At 42.0% G+C, this 19,437-nt stretch overlaps 1 protein-coding gene across 5 annotated transcripts in view; it reads left to right on the top strand.

Moving 5' to 3' along the window:
- Positions 1 to 19,437, top strand: part of FRY (FRY microtubule binding protein) — a 653,558-nt gene that overhangs the window by 610,301 nt on the left and 23,820 nt on the right. For all 5 annotated transcript variants that reach the window (XM_073613350.1, XM_073613351.1, XM_073613347.1 and 2 more), the window contains 4 exons: positions 2,219 to 2,380; positions 8,568 to 8,731; positions 10,116 to 10,305; positions 18,268 to 18,417. In XM_073613350.1, coding sequence (XP_073469451.1) covers positions 2,219 to 2,380; positions 8,568 to 8,731; positions 10,116 to 10,305; positions 18,268 to 18,417 — 666 coding nt within the window. The remainder of the gene's footprint in view (positions 1 to 2,218; positions 2,381 to 8,567; positions 8,732 to 10,115; positions 10,306 to 18,267; positions 18,418 to 19,437) is intronic.

Genomic DNA, 19,437 nt, shown 5'->3' with positions numbered 1-19,437 from the left:
ATAGTGTCGGAATGGGTGATTCCGACACTACTCAAAGCTAGGAAGTCTACTTCCAGGAAGGTATATCATCGGACGTGGAAAGCGTACATTTCATGGTGGGAGTCAGTGGGGTTTCCTTTTCGGTGGCTCGGATTTTAACTTTTCTTCAGAGGGGCGTTGAAAAGAATTTGGCCTTGAGTACCATCAAGGACCAGGTGTCGGCTTTGGCGGTTTTCTTTCAACGCTCCCTGGCTTCGCATTTCCTGGTGCGTACCTTCATTCAGGGGGTGCCACATGTGGTTCCACCGGTGCGATCTCTCTTGCCACCTGGGACTTGAATCTGGTGCTTTGGGTTCTACAGAAGCCTCTGTTTGAAAATATTCGAGAAATTCCCCTGCCCCTGGTGGCCTTCTTGGTGGCTATCACCTCTGCTCGCAGGGTGTCGGAATTGGTGGCGCTATCCTTACCTGGTGATTCATAGGGAAAAGGTGGTTCTTCGTCCTTGTCCTTTGTTCCTTGGGCTGCTTTCACACTGGGGCGGTAGGGGGCGTCGGCGGTAAAACAGCGATATTTTTAGTGCTGTTTTACCGCGGTATTCGGCCGCTAGCGGTGCGGTTTTAACCCCCCACTAGCGGCCGAAAAAGGGTTAAAACCACTCGTATAGTGCGGCTATAGCCGCGGTATTGCTGCGGTATAGCCGCGCTGTTCCATTGATTTCAATGGGCAGGAGCGGTTTAGGAGCGGTGAATACACCGCTCCTTCACCGCTCCAAAGATGCGGCTGGCAGGAGATTTTTTCTTCTCGTGCCAGCACACCGATTCAGTGTGAAAGCCCTCGGACTTTCACACTGAACAAACAGCGGAGGCTGTTTTGGGACAGTTTGCAGGCGGTATTTTTAGCGCAATAACGCCTGCAAACCGCCCCAGTGTGAAAGGGGTCTTACAAAAGTTGTTTCTGATTTCCATTTAAATGAAGACATTGTGTTGCCTTCCCTATGTCCCAGGCCGCAACACCTGAGGGAATTTGCCATACACACCTTGGATGTGGTTCGGGCGATCAAGGTGTATTTGGTGGCCACTGAGTACTTTCGGAGGTCAGACTCCCTTTTCATGATCGCGGACGGGCCAAAGAAGGGGCTGTCTGCTTCCTCAGCGACTGTTTCTAGATGGATCATCCGGTGACTCAGGCCTATTCTGTCAGGGGTCGGGTTCCTCCCTTCCCTGTGAAGGCACACTCTACTCGGGCGCTGAGTGCCTCCTGGGCATTCCGTCATCAGGCGTCAGTGACGCAAGTGTGCAAGGCAGCCACCTGGTCGTCGGTGCACACTTTCACTAAATTTTACAAAGTGGATGTACTGACATCTGCGGGTGCCTCTTTTGGCCGCAAGGTTCTGCAGGCTGCGGTCTAGAGTGTTTTTCCCTCATGAACGGGTTTTCTTGCTGTTCAGGTTGTGCTCCAGTTGTTCTCGTTGAGCACCAGATTGTCTGGTTGGCCTGTTTTTTTTTTTTTTTTTTTTTTTGTTGGCTGCCCCACCCCTCATGTTTGGCACTGCTTTGGGACATCCCTATGGTTCTGAACAAGGAAGCACTGTCTGTCAATGAACGAATGAGAAAATAGGATTTTTGACTTACCGTAAAATCCGTTTCTTCTGAGTTCATTGACAGACGCAGCACCTACCCCTCTATGGAGTTTTTAATGCTTCTGACACTGCTTGTGACAAAACTGAAGGCCTATAGCAGAGAGGTTGTGTATATCACCTAGGACTGCCCATGGGCCAAGTCTTTTTTCTGCCTAGTGTCCTACTCCTGTAGGGGGCGATATAACCCTATGGTTCTGAATAAGGGAGCACTGTGTGTGTCCATGAACTCAGAGAAACGGATTTTACGGTAAGTCAAAAATCCTATTTTACTAACAAAACACAGAAATCCAGTAGATGGCCATGGTGCCGCTCTTCTTATGAAAACTATAGTCTGACAGCTGGAAAATCTCAGCCAAGCTTTTTTGGCCAGCGTGGTGGCCTGTAAAGGTCAACTGCCATTGTGGGGACCCCAAAACTCCCTGATTGTCACCTAGTTCTTTTGAAATTACAATTGATGTGATACTCTAGGGGACTTTGTCAGATGATTTTTTTTAATTGGTAATTGTTTATCGTTGGTTGCAGTGAAGCTTAAACAAAAAGTAAAGGTTTAAAATTTTGGATCTAACGTTTGTGCCGTGTTGTTTGCCTTTTCTGTTGTAGATCATAAGCCTTTCTCCTTCTGAAGAGACAAATCACACGGAGTCTCCCTCCACATCATGTGACACAACCTCTGCTGACCCCCATTCCCTTAACACAAGAACCTCTAGTTTTGATGCATCTTTGCCTGAAATCACTAATCCACTCTTATCTGAGGAATCTAAGGTGATGGAGTTTTGGTAGAAATCAAATCTTTGCAATGAATGCTTCTCTCAGCTGATTTACCTGTAATCCCAATGACAGCATAGCAGGATACTAACATATAGACTGGATGATTACTATTAAGCTCTCTGTGGCAGGAGGGGTCCAGGACATTGTGCTGTCCACTTTCAGCAACAAAGGGTTTAATAATGTTTCCACTAACTTCTTGGTCTGATATGATGGTAGACCCTTTGCATATGTTGCCTGTATTTCACATGTATCTTTTATTGCCAAATTAATATGGGCGACTAAGGTTCAAGCTCTCCTTCATAAAATGGAAGATCTCTTTATGGGTGTCTTATGATGTACTGTGAGCTCTTAAGTAAGGACCAATTTTTAGAATACCTCTGTTAGATATAATCCTTAAAAACCCTTGTGTTATTAAGGTTATAATATTGAAACTGCATATTTTAAAAATTTTGTAAATCTAATTATATAAATTATATGCACTTCTATCTAGTATGTACAGACCTCCATACATGGGAGAATCTGATTAGTTGGCAGTGAGATATTTGCGCCTGATCACTGGGATCTACCAGTATAACCATTTGCACTCCAGTCTCTGGGAGTTTTGTGCTCAATAGCACCAAATATATATGTGATAATCTGCACAGCAGGCTTAAATGCATGTCTAGGTTGCTAGTGGCAGCCACATTCTCTATTTCATTTCTATGCCCGCACACTTAAAATGAGCTGGTTGCTGTGAGTAACCCAATTCTTCATGACAATTGCTCAATAAATGAAGACAAAAAATTGCCTTTTCTGAGTATTTCAAGCTTTTATACAAATCAAACATTTTTTTTTTTTAACAAACTACATAATTTATAATATAGACTTACTTTGTGAGCTAAATAACTAATTTGCCTTAGTTTACCAAAAGGCCTAAATTTCCCTTTGTTTAACTTGTGCAAGTTTTATAATGGTTCCCTCATTGAATATAAAGTGTTGGCAGGATTCTTAACCTCCCTGGCGGTTTTCCCGAGTGTGGCTCGAGGTTAAATTTCTATACCATTAGCGGTAACCCCGAGCCACACTTGGGATTGCATCTCAGGATCCTGGTGCAGTGTACTTACCTTGTCCCCAGGATCCTGCGATGTCCCCCTGCTGTGTCTGCGGGCTCTGTCCTCCGCCCGATGCCTCCGTGTGCTTGGTTCCCTGCGAGTGTTGCGACGCATGGGGGCGGAGCCCGGCGGCAAATTAAAAAAATTTTTAATTTATAACAGATACAGTACACTGTAATCTTACAGATTACATTACTGTATGAAATAATTTCACATCCCTTTTGTCCCTAGTGATTTCTCCATTGCCCTGCATGCAGTTTTATATGATATATAGTGTTCTTTCTGCCTGGAAACTGGAGATTGTCCATAGCAACCAAAAAAGTGTCTCTTTACGTCAAAAGTGGTTTTAGACCAGCTAGAAAACAGCGATCGTAAATTAGAACACTTGCAGAATTGAGCGATAGTGAATCGTGGGGAAATTTATTTTATTACTATTATATTATTATTTTTATAATTATTTATAGTTATTTATTATATTATAATTTATGATTTTGTGCTTCAAACTTTATCATACCCGGGATATCTACTAGACTCTTGTTTGGACAGATTTAAGTGTGTTATTGCTAAGAATTACAGGCCTACAATATAAAAATTTCTATGCAAAACAAGTGTATCGCTTTGAGACTCAAAAATCTGGCATAATCATACCGCCAGGGAGGCTACAAGTTGACTAAAACAGGCCTAGACTATCTGTGGTATGGCCATTAAGTGCAGATCTTATTTGCATAAGACAAGCTAGTAGCAGTAGAAAAATGATTGACATTAATGAATGGAAAAAAATCCCTGAAATGTTAATCCGAAATCATTCTTCAGTTATATTTATGCTTGCAGTATTTGCACTGTGCAGTGTAAAAACCTGTAAGCATCTAATAAAAAAAAAAGCCTGGAGAGTAACCAGCAGAGACCAATCAGCAATCACTGCTTATTGCAGCAGGATTTTATTTTTTTTATGCATATTACATGTGAAATATGGACATATTGCTATAACTTTCATGTTTGTCTCTGGTTTATTTAAATGTCTAAATCCCTTTCACCTAACACTTCTGACACTGATTTAATAACAACGGTACTACTGAGTTTGATTTCTATTAATGTTGATGTGTTGCATGTTGCACTATGAATTGCACAACATATAGTAGGCACTAGGCACAAAATGCCTTGTTTGATGTGGGCTGCATGTTCTCTATGTGATTTTGTTTCTGTGTGGGAGCCTATTGTGCACCAAGCACATTTGAATCAATGCATGTCGTTCTGGCTCGCTGTCAGAATATTCCGACCACAGTATTTTGCTAGATTCGCACAAAAACTGCTCTATGCTGCTGTTTGAAAAGATCGGTGCATTGGAGACTCAATTCTTTCGTTATCAAAGGTTGGTGAAAGTTGATCAATGTTTTCTTTCCTGTTTGTGAGCACGAAACAAACTGCAGCATATTCTGTACATAACGCATTGCAACCGGGACAAAACGTTAGCATGAGTACAATGACACCTTCATACATATAATTGTGACTGAACTTTGCTGCAGTCACACAAAACCACCTCTGTTTTTATACAGTGTACAGTGCTTTCATACAGGCGCATTTTGTATGGATGAACAGTAATATTAACTCACAATGAAAGGGTAATAGTTAAGGATGGACAACCAATGGTATTCAAGTTAGTGGACAGCTCTAGTAACAATGTTCAAATTATTGCTGTTTAGCTACAGTATATATACATATTGCTATGCATTTGTGGTGGTTCATGCTCCCAATTATGCTGTTGATGAATTATTACTTTCCCCTGATTCAGCACAATACACCAATTGCTGTTTAATCTCACGGGTCAGCAGGCCTTACCCCAGTGGCTCAGGAGGCGCATGTAGCTCTCAGAAGACTTTGATGTTTCTCTGGGCAACTTCTTTGCTGGAACCCTTCTCTCTGCTACTTGGCCAATATATGCATATGTCGTTATTACACTCTATATAGAATGTGAATGTTTTTAACCCCTTTTGTGCCCAAAGGTCATTGAAGCCTAGATGTCCTTTCCAAATTTAGCAGTGTGGACAAACTTTGGTTAACTTGACTATAACTCTATAACTGACCAAATCACTTATAAAATTTATTTTCTTTAAAGGACATATTAGGATTTGGTTTGGAACACTGTAATAATAAAAACCCTGCTCTGTTTTTATTATTGTTTTTAGCATTTCTGAAATGTATTTATTGTTCTACAATTTTATCAGACAATTACAGTATTAAACCGGATAAAACCATTTGTTTTCTGAATGAGGCCTTCAGCTTGCATTGATTTTATCTGTGCCAATTGATTTTCCATCGGGATTATATGTAATGCATGTACAGTTGTGCTCATAAGTTTACATACCCTGGCAGAATTTATGATTTCTTGGCCATTTCGACACAACACCGGCAAGCGTATACACTCCGGTACAGGAAGACTTTGCTGTTTTGACACAACAGCGGGTAAGGAGGAAAAAGTTGTAACCACCGCGGAGGCAGCCACTTTGTTGGTTAGTATCGGAGTGGACTAACAATATCAGCTCATAGTACTGTGTACCGGAGTGTATACGATTGCCGTTGTTGTGTCAAAACAGCAAGTCATCAAAATCTCCAATTACTGAGGGTTTACAGTAACCGAAAGTGACATAATTGGAGATCTTGATGAATTGCCTATTTTGACAGAACACCGGCACCCGGCTCAGCCACTCAGCGAGCCGCTGAGAGCCTGAGCCACCCCCTCCCCAGCCCAGCACTCCAGTGAGTGCAGGGGGGCTGAGCAGAGAGCTGCTGACTGACAGTCAGCAGCTCTATGCTTAGGGAGCTTTGAGAAAAGAGTGATTGGCGGTGTTCGATTACTTGGTTCTCAGTGCAGAGGCCGCAGGGGAAAGATGCAGCATCCACCTTGGTAAGTATGATTAAAAAAGAAAAAAAAAATATTCCATTCTTCTCTTTTAATAAATGCGTTTGAGCTTAAGTATTCATTAGATACAAACACAAAGGTTATAAGTAGGGTTGCACCGATGCTAGTATCGGTATCAATGCCAATACAGAGTATTTGCACAAGTATCGGTACTCGTGCAAATGCACCGATACCTGAAACCGATACTTTCAGGCTCGGTTCTTTGAGCTGTAAGTGGGGATGAACAAATGTTCCTCTGTTTAACCCCTTATTAACCCTTAATTTACGCTAATCAGTCTTAATTAACTCCCTATTCTCTTCCATTTAATTATTATTTTCCTGCTCTTTTTTTTTTTTTCACATCTCTTTTATAAACGGTAAACAATTAAAACTTTTTTTTGTTTGCTTTGTTAGTGAATATTTTCACACATATATATTAACATATATTTACACATTTCACATTAAAAAAGCGCAAAATTAAAAAACAAAATCAATGTATTTAATTTGTAAATGACTTTTCAATGCTTTGTACCATTGCTGACAGCTGAAGTGTAAACAAAACAGTTGTGGTAGGTATCGGTAATTGGTATCGGCGAGTACTAAAAAAAAAAGTATCGGTACTTGTACTCCTTGTAAAAAAATGGTATTAGTGCATCCCTAGTTATAAGGCGACATTCAATCTGGGGAACTGCCCCAGTGTGAATGGCAGCAGCAGGAATCTACTGATTCCCCCTGTTGTGTTGAGCGGCTAGCCATGGCCACTGAGCCCATACACTTCAATGACAGGTTGTTAGCAGCTGCAGCTATTCATGGCTGTTCACACAGCTAACAATTATCTGCGGTGATTGCTGCTAGATGCACAACGCAGATCCAGCAGCAATCACCACAGGTAATCGCTGGCTGTGCGAACAGCCACAAATAGCTGCACCAGCTGACAATCTGTCATTAAAGCGTACAAGTTTTTGTCATCCATAGCTAGCCGCTAAACACAGCATCAGGAATCAGTAGATTCCTGCCGCTGCCATTCACGCTGGGGCAAACCACATGTGCAAATTCAGCTTAAAAAAGCAAGATATACATAGGTTGCGAAAGACAGGAAAATACACAATCACAGAGCAGCCGAATAAGACTGCACCCAAGGGTCAGTCCATCAAAGGTGTTATTTAATTTTTTATGTGGAGTTTGACCAACTTTTCCAGAAGATTTGTAAATGTTTGTATATATCTCTTGCCTATAGTTCCTGTCCACCTTGGAAACAATTTTTTTCAGCTACAACAGGGATGGCCCTATTTCTCCCACTTGCAAAATACTGAAAAAAAAATTGGGAAAGTGGGACTGCATTAGGATTGATGTAGTGGGTGTGCTGACTTGGGGAACACACTGCAGATATAACATATAACGCAGGAGACCTTGAGAACTATTTAAAAAAAGGGATTTAAAGGGAACAAGAGCATAGAGAAACATGTGGACTGCCACTTTTGTGAACTCCTAGAAGCTCATCTCTCTTGCTAGAAATGCTAGCTGCCTGGTTGTCATGCTGATTAACTGGCCTCATCATTTCTAACTCTAAATAAGAATGCAGTTCTGACTTCATTTCCTGAATGTTTGCTCCAACTTGTGAATTAGAAGAAATTAGATCAGCAGCACAGGTCAGTGTCCACAGTCCACAGGACCTTTTAATGCTGCCCTTGTTTGTATTGAATGAGACTCAGCGTAAGGCCCCTTTCACACGAGGCGGACTCAGTTTCTACGGAGCCCGCCTCGGTCCGCCGGCTCAGCGGGAGATCTGTCCGTTGATCTCCGCTGAGCCGGCGGATGACAGGTCCCTCTCTGCTCACTGATCCGCCAGCGACGGACCTGGACGTAGAGCCATCCGTCTGCTTTTAGCAGATCGGACCGGGTCGGATGTCAGCGGACATGTCTCCGCTGACATCCGACGGTCCATAGACTAACATGGAGCGCCCGTTCAGGTCCGCCGTCAAAACTGACAGGCGGACCTGAACGGTCCGATCGTGTGAAAGGGGCCCTAACTCAGAAAGAGGTTAGGGGTAATCCTGTTACAATGTGCACCAACACGGTTCCTCCTTTAGAAACTTTTGTGCTCTGTGTCAATGTATATCAAGGTTTTAGGAATACCTGTCTCTAGTTGCTTGATCTAGCTAATATTTGAATTTCCTGATTCCTTATCTTATAGGCTGACGCTGTTCTTGATGAAGATGATGCAACTGTACAAGAAGATGACTTATCAGGGTCAATGAGTGAAATGCCAGTTGTGTTCGAATGTAATGACAGCTTTAACCTAGAAATGGCTGAGGAGGAGAAGGATGACCGAATCATGGAGCATTTTTCACTGACAGGGTAGGTTATATTTATGTGAGGTGGTTCTTCATGGAAAATTGCTGAATATATAAAAAAAGAGTAATAATAAAGTAAAAGATCCAGACCTTAAGTGCCTAAACAAATTTATGCTGTAGCCATCATACCATAACTGTTATGACTTGCTATTGGCAATTCGTGTGCGCATTGACTTAGCTTCAATTGTTGTAATGAACAGATCTTGCCACCAAGCTTCACTTATCTGGCACACTTCCAGGTGTGTCTGGTTCCTGTTTTTTCCCTGAGCTCTAAGGTATCCTCCATCAGCACCTATACCACTACTGTGTCCTGTAGGGACTTTGGGACTGGTGGAAGGAGCCACAGCACTCTGCTGGGATGTATAACTGGAACAAGGATTGGAATTTCGTTGGTAAACACCATGATGGGAAATGAAGGAAAAACTCCCTGACTACCAGGCTGCAGAATGCAGTAAAATTTGTCAGAAGCCCTAATGTTTTGCTGTTGCTTTGTAATTTTCTCCCCTTCACACTGCGTGCCCCCAAATTTAATAAATTGACGGTCATAGCTGCAGGCTCACTTCCTGTTTGTAGACTGCCAGTCTCCCAATAGACCCACTGACTAACTTAAGCTGGCTATAACAGATTCCTCTGTCCACACAAACAAGGTGAGCGAATCGATAATTCTACCCCACCAACCTTGACATTGTATTCTGAAAGCGGGACCCACTTTTCTCAGAATACACTTCAGCGGCCACAGCTTTTCCAACTTGTCAGTTTGACAGAATTTGATTTATTGATTGTCTTCTGTCAAACAGGGATGGCCACACACTGATTGAATTTTGGCCGGTCCCTACTGATCTGGGCAAATTTCAATCCATCTATGCCCAGCTTTATATTGTGTTTTATATGCTCCTTGGCCTGCAGGAAGTGTCAGTCACAGCTTTTGTGTGCTGCATGTATTGCACAACTTCCCTAGAGCCAGTTTCATTGAATGAAAAAGAATTACTGCAGAGCCCACCCCCTGTGCACACTAAATCTTACCTAGGAGTCAGGAACTGCATCTAACAGTGTGTACTTGTTGTGTAGCTCTCTGTGTGAATTCAGTGTTTCGTAGTGAGTGGAACTGACATGCTTTGTTCCTTATTGTATTAGTTGGTAATGTGTGCTGTGCTGTAGTGTCCAAAAGCAGTAGGGACTGCAAACATATATAACATGGTTTGATATCTTCTACTGTTAACATTTAGGAGTAGCTGGGAGTATTAGTTTTAGGTAGCCATAATGTATTTTAAATGGCAACTGCTGTTGAGTGGACTTTACTGCGTTGAGTGCAGTGCAAGATAAAAAGATCAAGAATGGTCATGTGTCCTTTTTTTTTTTTATTTTTTTTTCTTTCTTTACATTTTTAGCTTTGGAGATGGGGACAGGATAACCCCTCCTCCTCCATCACCCTTCTTCTCAGCTATCCTGGCTGCATTTCAACCAACAGCATGTGATGATGCAGAGGAAGCATGGCGAAGCCATATCAATCAACTAATGTCAGATTCTGATGGGTCCTGTGCAGTTTACACATTTCATGTTTTCTCCTCCTTGTTTAAGGTGAGTTTAAATGAGGTGTATTATATAGTAATGAAGATGTCTAGAGTGCTTAAAAATGTATGTTTTCTATTCAAAGTTTGTTGGCCTGATGTATTAGGATGGAACATTGGAAGGACCATGTTATTGTGCATAGTAGCCACTCAGAGATGAACTTTCATTATTTAGCTTTCATTAGAAAAACTGTGGCTTTTATAAATTGAAAAGAAAGAAGATAAGAAGCTGCATGCCCAAGAAAAACAGCCCAGGTGTTAACAAGAATTAGAGCGGCTTCAGCCCAGCTACTCTTAGGCCACTCCTCCAATGTGTTTCACCATGCCCACAGTGCTTAGTCATAGCCCTAGGACAGTGATGGCGAACCTTGGCACCCCAGATGTTTTTGGAACTACATTTCCCATGATGCTCATGCTCTCTGCAGTGTAGTTGAGCATCATGGGAAATGTAGTTCCAAAACATCTGGGGTGCCAAGGTTCGCCATCACTGCCCTAGGACTAAGCCCTGTGGGTGGGCTAAAATGCATTAGGGGTGTGGCTTGGGAGGAGTTGGGCTGAAGCTGCTCTTATTCTTCTCTACACCTGAGCTGTTTTTCTTGGAGTACGGCGTCTCATCCTCTTTCTTTTCAAGTGTGTATACTGAGCTGGGACAGTGCTGGTACCCAGAATCAATGCAAGTCACCAGAGTGTCACAGGATGACAGTTTGGAGTGGCGCTCACAGTTCATTTGTGTTATAAATTGAGAATTATAAAATAATTAGAAGAATAGAGAATAATACAGTCCCAATTTAAAAAAAAAATTGGGACGCCATGTAAAACCTACAACCGAATAAACTTTCAGCATTGATGGCGCCTTTCCAGATGTGCAAGCTGCCCATTCCATACACACTAAAGTACCCCCATATCATCAGAGATGTAGGCTTTTGAACTAAGTGCTGATAACCAGCTGGAAGGTTCCTCTCCTCTTTAGTCAGGAGGACGCGACACCCATGGTTGCCAAAAAGAATGTCAAATTTCCATTTGTCTGAGAACAAAACCATTTTCCACTTTGCAACAGACCATTTTAAATGAGCTTTGGCCCACTTTGCAACAGACCATTTTAAATGAGCTTTAGCCCAGAGAAGACTGGCGTTTCTGGATCTTGTTCAGATATGGCTTCTTCTTTTCATGATAGAGCTTTACCTTGCATTTTTGGATGGCACGGCAAACTGTGTTTACAAATGGTGATTTTTGGAAGTATTTCTGAGCCCATACAGTAATGTTCATCACAGAATCATGCCTGTTTTTAATGCAGTCTCAGCTGAGGGCCTGACAATCACAGGCATCCAATTTTGTGTTTCAGCCTTGTCCCTTGCGCACAGAGATTTCTGCAGATTCTTACAATCTGAATGTTGATAATAATATGTACTGTAGATAATCATATATTCAAAGTCTTTGCAATTTCATGTTGAGAAACATTACTCTGAAATAGTTTGACTGTTTTTAGATGCAGATTTTTATGGATTGGTGAACCTCTGCCCATCTTTACTTTTGAGACACTCTGATTCTCTAAGATGCCCTTTTTATACCCAATCATGTATATGACCTGTTGCCAGTTAAGCTAATTAGTTGCAAAATTTGCTTCCTTGTTTGTGCCAGATCTTTCTTGTTAGTACCACTTACCATACTTTGCCAGCTTTTTCCAACCTTGTTACAAATTTTTTGAGAATTGTTGCCATCAATTTTGAAATTATTATTTTCCTAAAATTATACATTATCTCAATATAAACATTTAATATATTTTCAATTTTCTATTGTGAAAATAATATGAGTTTATGAGATTTGCAAATCATTGCATTCTGTTTTTATGTAGATTTTACACTGTCACAATTTTTTTGGAATTGCAGTTGTAGTATTATTATTAGTTATAATACTTTCCAAGAACACACAGGATTGTTCTGAAAATGTTTTGGATGCAGCAAGTCTGGGTGTTATTAAAGGGTACTAATGAATATTACTTCAGGCATGCAACAATACTGTCTGACTACACCTAAAAGGCTTATCCACATAGAAGCAGATGGAGACATGCAAGTTGTCCATTGACTTTCGGCAGTACTGTATAGAATTCCTTGAGACATTTATCATCCAAATTAGTGACAAATTTAGATGCAAATCAGGATGCCTGTCAGTCTTTGTTACAGTTTTTATATGTATTTGCGATGTCTGCTCCTGTAAACGTGAGTAGCCAAGTGAAAAAGACTTAACAATTTACCACTGTAGATTAGAAATTTAGGGTGCACTCACACTAGCCCTTTAACTGGGTGCCCTTTGGGCGGTTCATTTGTGTACTGTGAATTCTCCAAACCACCCCCCAGGACTAGTTTGTCAAACCATGCCCGGGACCACTTGGAACAAGTGGTATTGTCACGTACCTGGTGGTAGAGCCCAATATGCAGAGGAAGGCCTCTGTTACACCTCTGACTCGAGAATCCCTGATAAAGCAGACAGAAGGAGCGGGAGTCCAGAGTGGCATGAGTGCCGGTGCTGGGGCTGGCTGGGAACTTCCGATGACAACCTGGGAGGACCACCAACAAATAAGGAGACCAGGAACAGCAGGTAGGCTGAAGACTGGAGCAGGCTGGTAGTGGGGAGCCAAGGACTGGAAGATGGACACAGCAGCTACTAGAGTGCATGTTCTCTAGGTAGGAACACAGGCAGGTGCAGGCAGACCGGGTCATACACAACCAGACAGATCAGGAACAGATGCGGATGCTGTAGCGAAGTCAAGGTACAGGCCGGGTCATTAGCAGGCGGGCAGCGAGGTAACCAGAGGAACAGGCAGAAGCAGCATCAGAGATAAGCTTGGGTTGGATGCAGGCGGATAGCAGAAGTAGTAAGGAACAAGCCAAGTTAGCAACTTGAACAGATTTCAAGGTAGCAGGAATCACAGGGAACCCAATAGACCAGACAACATTGATCCTGGGTACGTGCCTCATTTAAAAAACCCAACTGGCCGTACCTTCTATGAACATAGCAATAAATGCGGCAAGAAGCTGGCACAGGCACAGAGAGTCCAGAAAGCCCGCACATTTATCCCTGAAATGCTAAATGACACACAAAATAAAAGCCATACAACTGAAGGGATTGGCGCTCTTTTCCGGGAATATTATATGGCTCTATATAATCTCCCATCCCCGCAGTCGGAAAGACACAGATCCGCCAAACAAAAGGCCATTCGGGAATACCTACGCAAATCGGGCCTCCTGCAGATTGCAGAGGACGAGCTGAGCAAACTGGTCAAACCAATCTCAGCAGATGAGGTGACGCTGGCAATGGCACAAATGCAGCTGGGCAAGGCCCCTGGACCAGATGGGTATTCCCTCCTATACTATAGGACTTTTGGAGACTTGCTGACTCCACATTTGCTATCTGCATACAATGCAGCAGGAGAGGGGACGATCCTTCACAGAGACATACTGAGAGCCCACATTGCTGTAATACCTAAAGAAGGAAAAGGCCCACTACGCTGTAAAAATTACAGACCAATATCCCTATTCTATGTGTCTGATAAACTTTATCCCATTACTGATCCATTCCGACCAAGTAGGCGCGTGACAACATGACAAAGGCGATTAATCTGATCCAGGCGGCGAAAACACAGAAGATCCCACTGCTGCTCCTCTCGATGGACGCAGAGAAGGTGTTTGATAGGGCGAGCTGGCCTTTCCTATTTGAAACCCTAAGATGCATACGATTGAAACAATGAATGATGAACTGGATTTATGCCATATATTCCTGTCCATCGGCCCAGGTCAAGGTCAACGGCTATCTTTCTTCATCATTTGAAATATTGAATAGGATGAGACAGGGGTGTCCTCTTTCACCATTAATTTTTGTTCTCTCCCTCGAACCTTTTTTGCGCACTATCAGAAATAACCCAGATATTGAGGGCCTTGGCCTAGACACCACCCTGTCCCCAAAAGTAGCAGCCTTCGCTGATGATCTCCTCTTCTTTTTGACAAAACCCCTGGTGTCCATCCCAAACATGCTCAAGGAACTAAAGACATATATCATCACAATATTGCAGTAACTACCAGAAATCGATGTTAACTTGCCATCCTCCCTAATTACACTACTCAGATCGGATTTCCCTTTTAAATGGGCCACTTTACATATTAAATACTTGAGATTCCTGTTACCCGGCAAGACAGAAGATTTTTTTCCTCTCAATTTTCCCCCTCTCCTGACAGCGATAAAAAAAGATCTGGAGAAATGGCAGCATGGCCTCTTTACCTGGTTCGGACGCTGTAGCATAGTGAAAATGAATATTATGCCCAGACTCCTATATCATCTTCAAGAACTTCCAATACAAATTCCTATCGCTTTGTTGAAAGCGGTAAATAGAGTGATAACTCACTTGGGTTTGGGCTGGTAAGCCTCCATGATTGGCACAAACAATACTCCGACTTCCAAAATTGAATGGTGGTATTACCCTCCCAGATGCCAATCTCTACCACACAGCTTGTCATCTAACCCGTATATTGGACTGGAGCAGTGAAACCCTAAAACAATGGGTACAAATAGAAAGCTCCTTGGTGGGGGTCCAGTTGGACCAACTTTCCTGGTGCCAGCAACCTTTGCCGAAACATGTATTATCCCACCCCAAGGTGGGGGTGACAATCCGGACTACTTGGAAAGTTTTCCGAGACCTGTCTCTCATGCCACTCCCTTCACTCCGTCCCAGTAGTGGGCAACCCGGCTTTCACTACGGGACTTAGGGATCCTAGATTCCAAGATCTGAAATTAACTGAGAGATCGCAGGCTAGACATTTTCTTATTGACGGACAATGGAAAAATTGACAACAAATCATGGATGACCCGTCATTGTGGGGACTCTCCTTCTGGCAGAAAATCCAGCTGTCCCACTACATTAGCTCATTACCCTCACCGAACACATTCAGGAGGCAATTAACCCCCTTTGAATTGCTCTGCCTGGACCGGTCACCACTGAGGATCTCGATCTCTCTAACATACCAGCTATTGGTGTCTCCACAGCCGGACGCTAGACCTCCTTACATTAACAGATGGGAGCGCGATCTGGGACTGAAATTCACAGATAAACAGGTTGAGCGGATCATCCTTTTTTTCTCACAAGACTTCCATATGTACAAGACACCAAGAAGCGGGATACAAAGTGACGTCCCGTTGGTATTACACGCTAGTAAAGATTCACAAGAACTTCCCACAGACCTGTGTTGGAGATGTGGGGAGGAGGTTGGAACACTCCTCCATGTTTTCTGGTCCTGCAGGTTGATACGGCCCTTTTGGACAGAGGTGCACCGCATCGTCCAGAAGTTCACGGATCGTGTGCTACCGGATTCCCCGAGTTCTTCCTTCATCATCACAAGATCCCAACCAAGAGCTACAAGAAATCTATATTGCCATTCTTGCTCACGGCAGTAAAAGTCTGCATCCCACTGTAATGGAAACTGACCCAGCCTCCGACAGTGGCTGTATGTTTGAAAAGGGTAGCAGACATACACGCAATGGAGGACTTGGTGGCCATGGAAAAAGGTCTAAATGAGAATTTCTCCAAAAAATTGTATTTCTGGCACGAGTTTATCTACTCTCAGGAATACGGACAGCTAGTAAACCAACCCCCTTGAAGGGGAATAACTGCAGAAACTCCCCAATTGGACTGGGTGTGACTGGACAGGGGTATTACCCCCCCACCACCACCACCACCACCACCACCACCACCACCACACACACACACACACACTTTTTTTTTTTTTATAATTTTTTTCTCCACCCCCCTTTTCCCCCCATTCTCTCTTCCTCAGCTCTAACTTTTCTACACCTTTTGTTTCTGTTTCTGGGCCTATCCGATGTTAGCACATCGGATATCGACATTAATGGATCGGTGTGAACCGGCTCCAATCACTTATCTACTCCCTTAAAATATGGCACATGCCAGAAAAATTAAAGGGGTCATGCGGGGTGTGGAGGACCCCTATTCATTAGACATACATCCTTCCTCTATCCCGCTAGGGAACTTCACATAAAGTGCTCTCATGATTGTGTAAAAAAATAGAGTTGTACAGCTTGTATTGTCACTGTATTGTACCCTGTTGGTTTTTCTGTATTTCCGCATGTTCTACCCTGTTAAATAAAGAATTTGCACAAAAAAAAAAGCCCAACTGGCCCCAAGAACTGTCACAATGTTCACGCGCGTGCACAACCATTCGCATCCCGGACTCTATTTTGCGCGTCTGTGCGGCTTTCTTCATTGGGATGTGGGGAACAGTCATTCTTCTGCGGCTGCCATCTTGGTTGCTGGTGTGCCTTTCCTGACATGTATAGGGAGCAGTTCACTGGTGATCTGGTACAGTTTGCTGCACTCTGTGTGAGAACAAGCCTATAATCCGGGTCCTCTACTGTATTTTACACTTTTTCGATGGGTTGTTCATGCCAGCAGAGTACAATTATAAGTTTAAGGGGTTTTGCCAACTATAAAACTTAGAATAGTATTCAAGAGATGGTCTGCAATCTTTTCATGGGAAAAAAAACAGCCCCATTGAGAAATTTGTAGCTGAGAACTTATAAAATTGTAGTTTCACTGAAAAGTCATTTGGTGAAAATATTTAATTTGTTTGAGGGAATAGAAACGGCTCTGAAACTGAGTCGTAGATTCTGCAGAATGAGACTAAGCACTGCAGAACTTCTTTGTGTTATTCAGTTTGAACTTTCCAACGTTGATCCAAAATCACAGGGTGTACACAGGACTAGAAAACAAAGTGCAACCGTCCTATCTCTGCAGAGGTGGACATGTATATATTTCACTGTAGAATACATGTAATGCAACCTCTATTAAAGTCTTCAGTTTAGAGGAAATCTGCCCCAACAATGTTTAACATGCAGCAGATAGATGAAAATACATGTTTGTGCCAAGTTTGTCAGTGCCTTGCTCAATGTTACAGCATAATGCTAAATTAATTTGAAGGCATCAGAAAAGGACTAGAATCAAAGAACTGCACAATTCAGAATTGTTTATATGAAACATTTTGTACCATTGTAAAAAAGGAAAAGCAAACATTTCCTTGCATTGTTTTTTCCTGTCTCATTTTCTGGAAAAATTTAAAATATTTCTTTGAGTTGAGATTGTTTTGTGTAGTTAGCAGTGTGCTTCAGTCCTCTGTATTTTTCTTTCTCTGTGACCTGACCTCCACTGGACTGCAGAGGCCGTAGGACCTAGGTGTAAATTTTTAATGGATGCCCTCATGTCTAATAAAAAAAAAAAAAAATGCTTCCCTGTTCCATTTAGGGAATAAGGTTCAGTTTATTCACTGTTTTCAGAGACTTCTAGAAACAGGAGATGATCGAACAAAAAATTAGTTGTAAAAAAAAAAAAGGGGGGGAAACTTCTATGTACCAGATGCAATGCGAGATATCAACTAGTGAAAAAAAAAACAACAAATGTCACGGGCTCAGCAGCACTTGTACTTCCATGGAGATTACAAATGTGGACTTCTAACATATGAAAGTGATTTTAAAGGTTCATTTTTTAAAATATTAAACATATCATATTTACCTGCTCTGTGCATCGTCCTCTTTTGGGGTCCTCCAATAGCACCTCTGGCTCCTCCTCATGTCTAAGTGCCCCATAGCAAGGCGCTTACTATGGGGTCACTGCTGAGCTGGGCTATGTGTGTCTATTGAATTGAGATCAGGCTCAGGGAGGTATTTAAAGGGGGTGGGGGGGGGGGCAGTTACTCATCATAGAAGGTTTTTTTTTTAACCTTGATGCGGAGAATGTCTTAAGGTAAACAACATCTGCCTTTACAACCACTTTAAATAGAACAGTATTGCAAGGTGTGGTACAGATTTTTGTTATTTATTACAGTTTTTCCTGTAAGAGTTTATTTCTGTCCAATGTCGCTCTAGTCCTCGCTATTGTCCTAGTCTAACTTGACCTTTATTGTACCTTTTATAGAGTATACAGAAGAGGTTTTGCTTCCTGACATGCGATGCAGCTTGTTACTTGGGAGACAGTCTGCGTGGAATCGGGTCAAAGTTTGTGAGCACATCGCAGCTACTGACACTGTGCTCCGAATGCCCAACACTCTTCGTAGATGCAGAAACGGTGAGTATGGTCATCCTGACAACAGTCAGAAATTTGGGAACCAAAGGAAATTCCCATGATGCCAGACATTTTTTTTTATGGACAACTGCCTAAAAACACAAGGACAGCTGATCATTTCCACAGATGCATCACCATTTTTTTTTCATGGCCTGTGTTTACATTTCTGGAAATTTGTCAACCTAGATTACCCGATTAGAGAAGAAACACTATCGGGTTGGAAAAAACAGATAAATCTAATTAAAAGCTGTCTGCTGCTATAATACATGTTATCTGCAATCTGTATTTCACAGAGCACCAGAAAATATAGTTGCGTATATAGTTTTATGCAGCTTACTAAATCGGAAATCCTTCCCTATTTGTATGCTGTACTTTAATAATGATAACTAGCTTATACAATGTATATTAGAAAATATGGATACAAATATGTTTGGTATACAGATTTATACCCTATACTACTGTAATTTACTACAACAAGGTAGATATAGATCAATCATTGAAGTCCATTCACTAAAAACAAAACAAAAAAACATGCATTCATTATTTATCTCAGGTAGTGGATATTTTAGGAATGTACAAAGTAACAATGAGGGCAACTCTGCATTGGCAACTGTCAGTTATGCCCTTAGCTCAGGAATGTAAATAGATTATAACATTATACTAGAGTGAGACCATTCTATAAATGAAATCACGCTACAATGTTTTCATAGTTGAACAAGATTTCTGTGTGTCTTTATTCATAGAAAATATTCTTCTGGTGCAGTGTTAGCCTGTGAAAAAAATGCATATAACTAAAATAACTCCAAATTTAATTGCTAAATATCGCAAAACAAGAATATTTAATGCATTCATTAAAGCGGAGCTCCGTTTGCCCCTTTAGAAATTAAAAGTCAGCAGCTACACATACTGTAGCTGCTGAATTTTAACATTATTATTATTATTATACAGGATTTATATAGCACCGACAGTTTACGCAGGGCTTTACAGCATGAGGGCAGACATTACAATACAATTCAATACAGG

The sequence above is a fragment of the Aquarana catesbeiana genome, linkage group LG02 (genome assembly GCF_042186555.1).
Source record: "Aquarana catesbeiana isolate 2022-GZ linkage group LG02, ASM4218655v1, whole genome shotgun sequence".
NCBI classification, from domain to species: Eukaryota; Metazoa; Chordata; class Amphibia; order Anura; family Ranidae; genus Aquarana; species Aquarana catesbeiana.
Note: the sequence above shows the minus strand (reverse complement) of the source record. Positions and strands in the feature narration are given on the sequence as shown.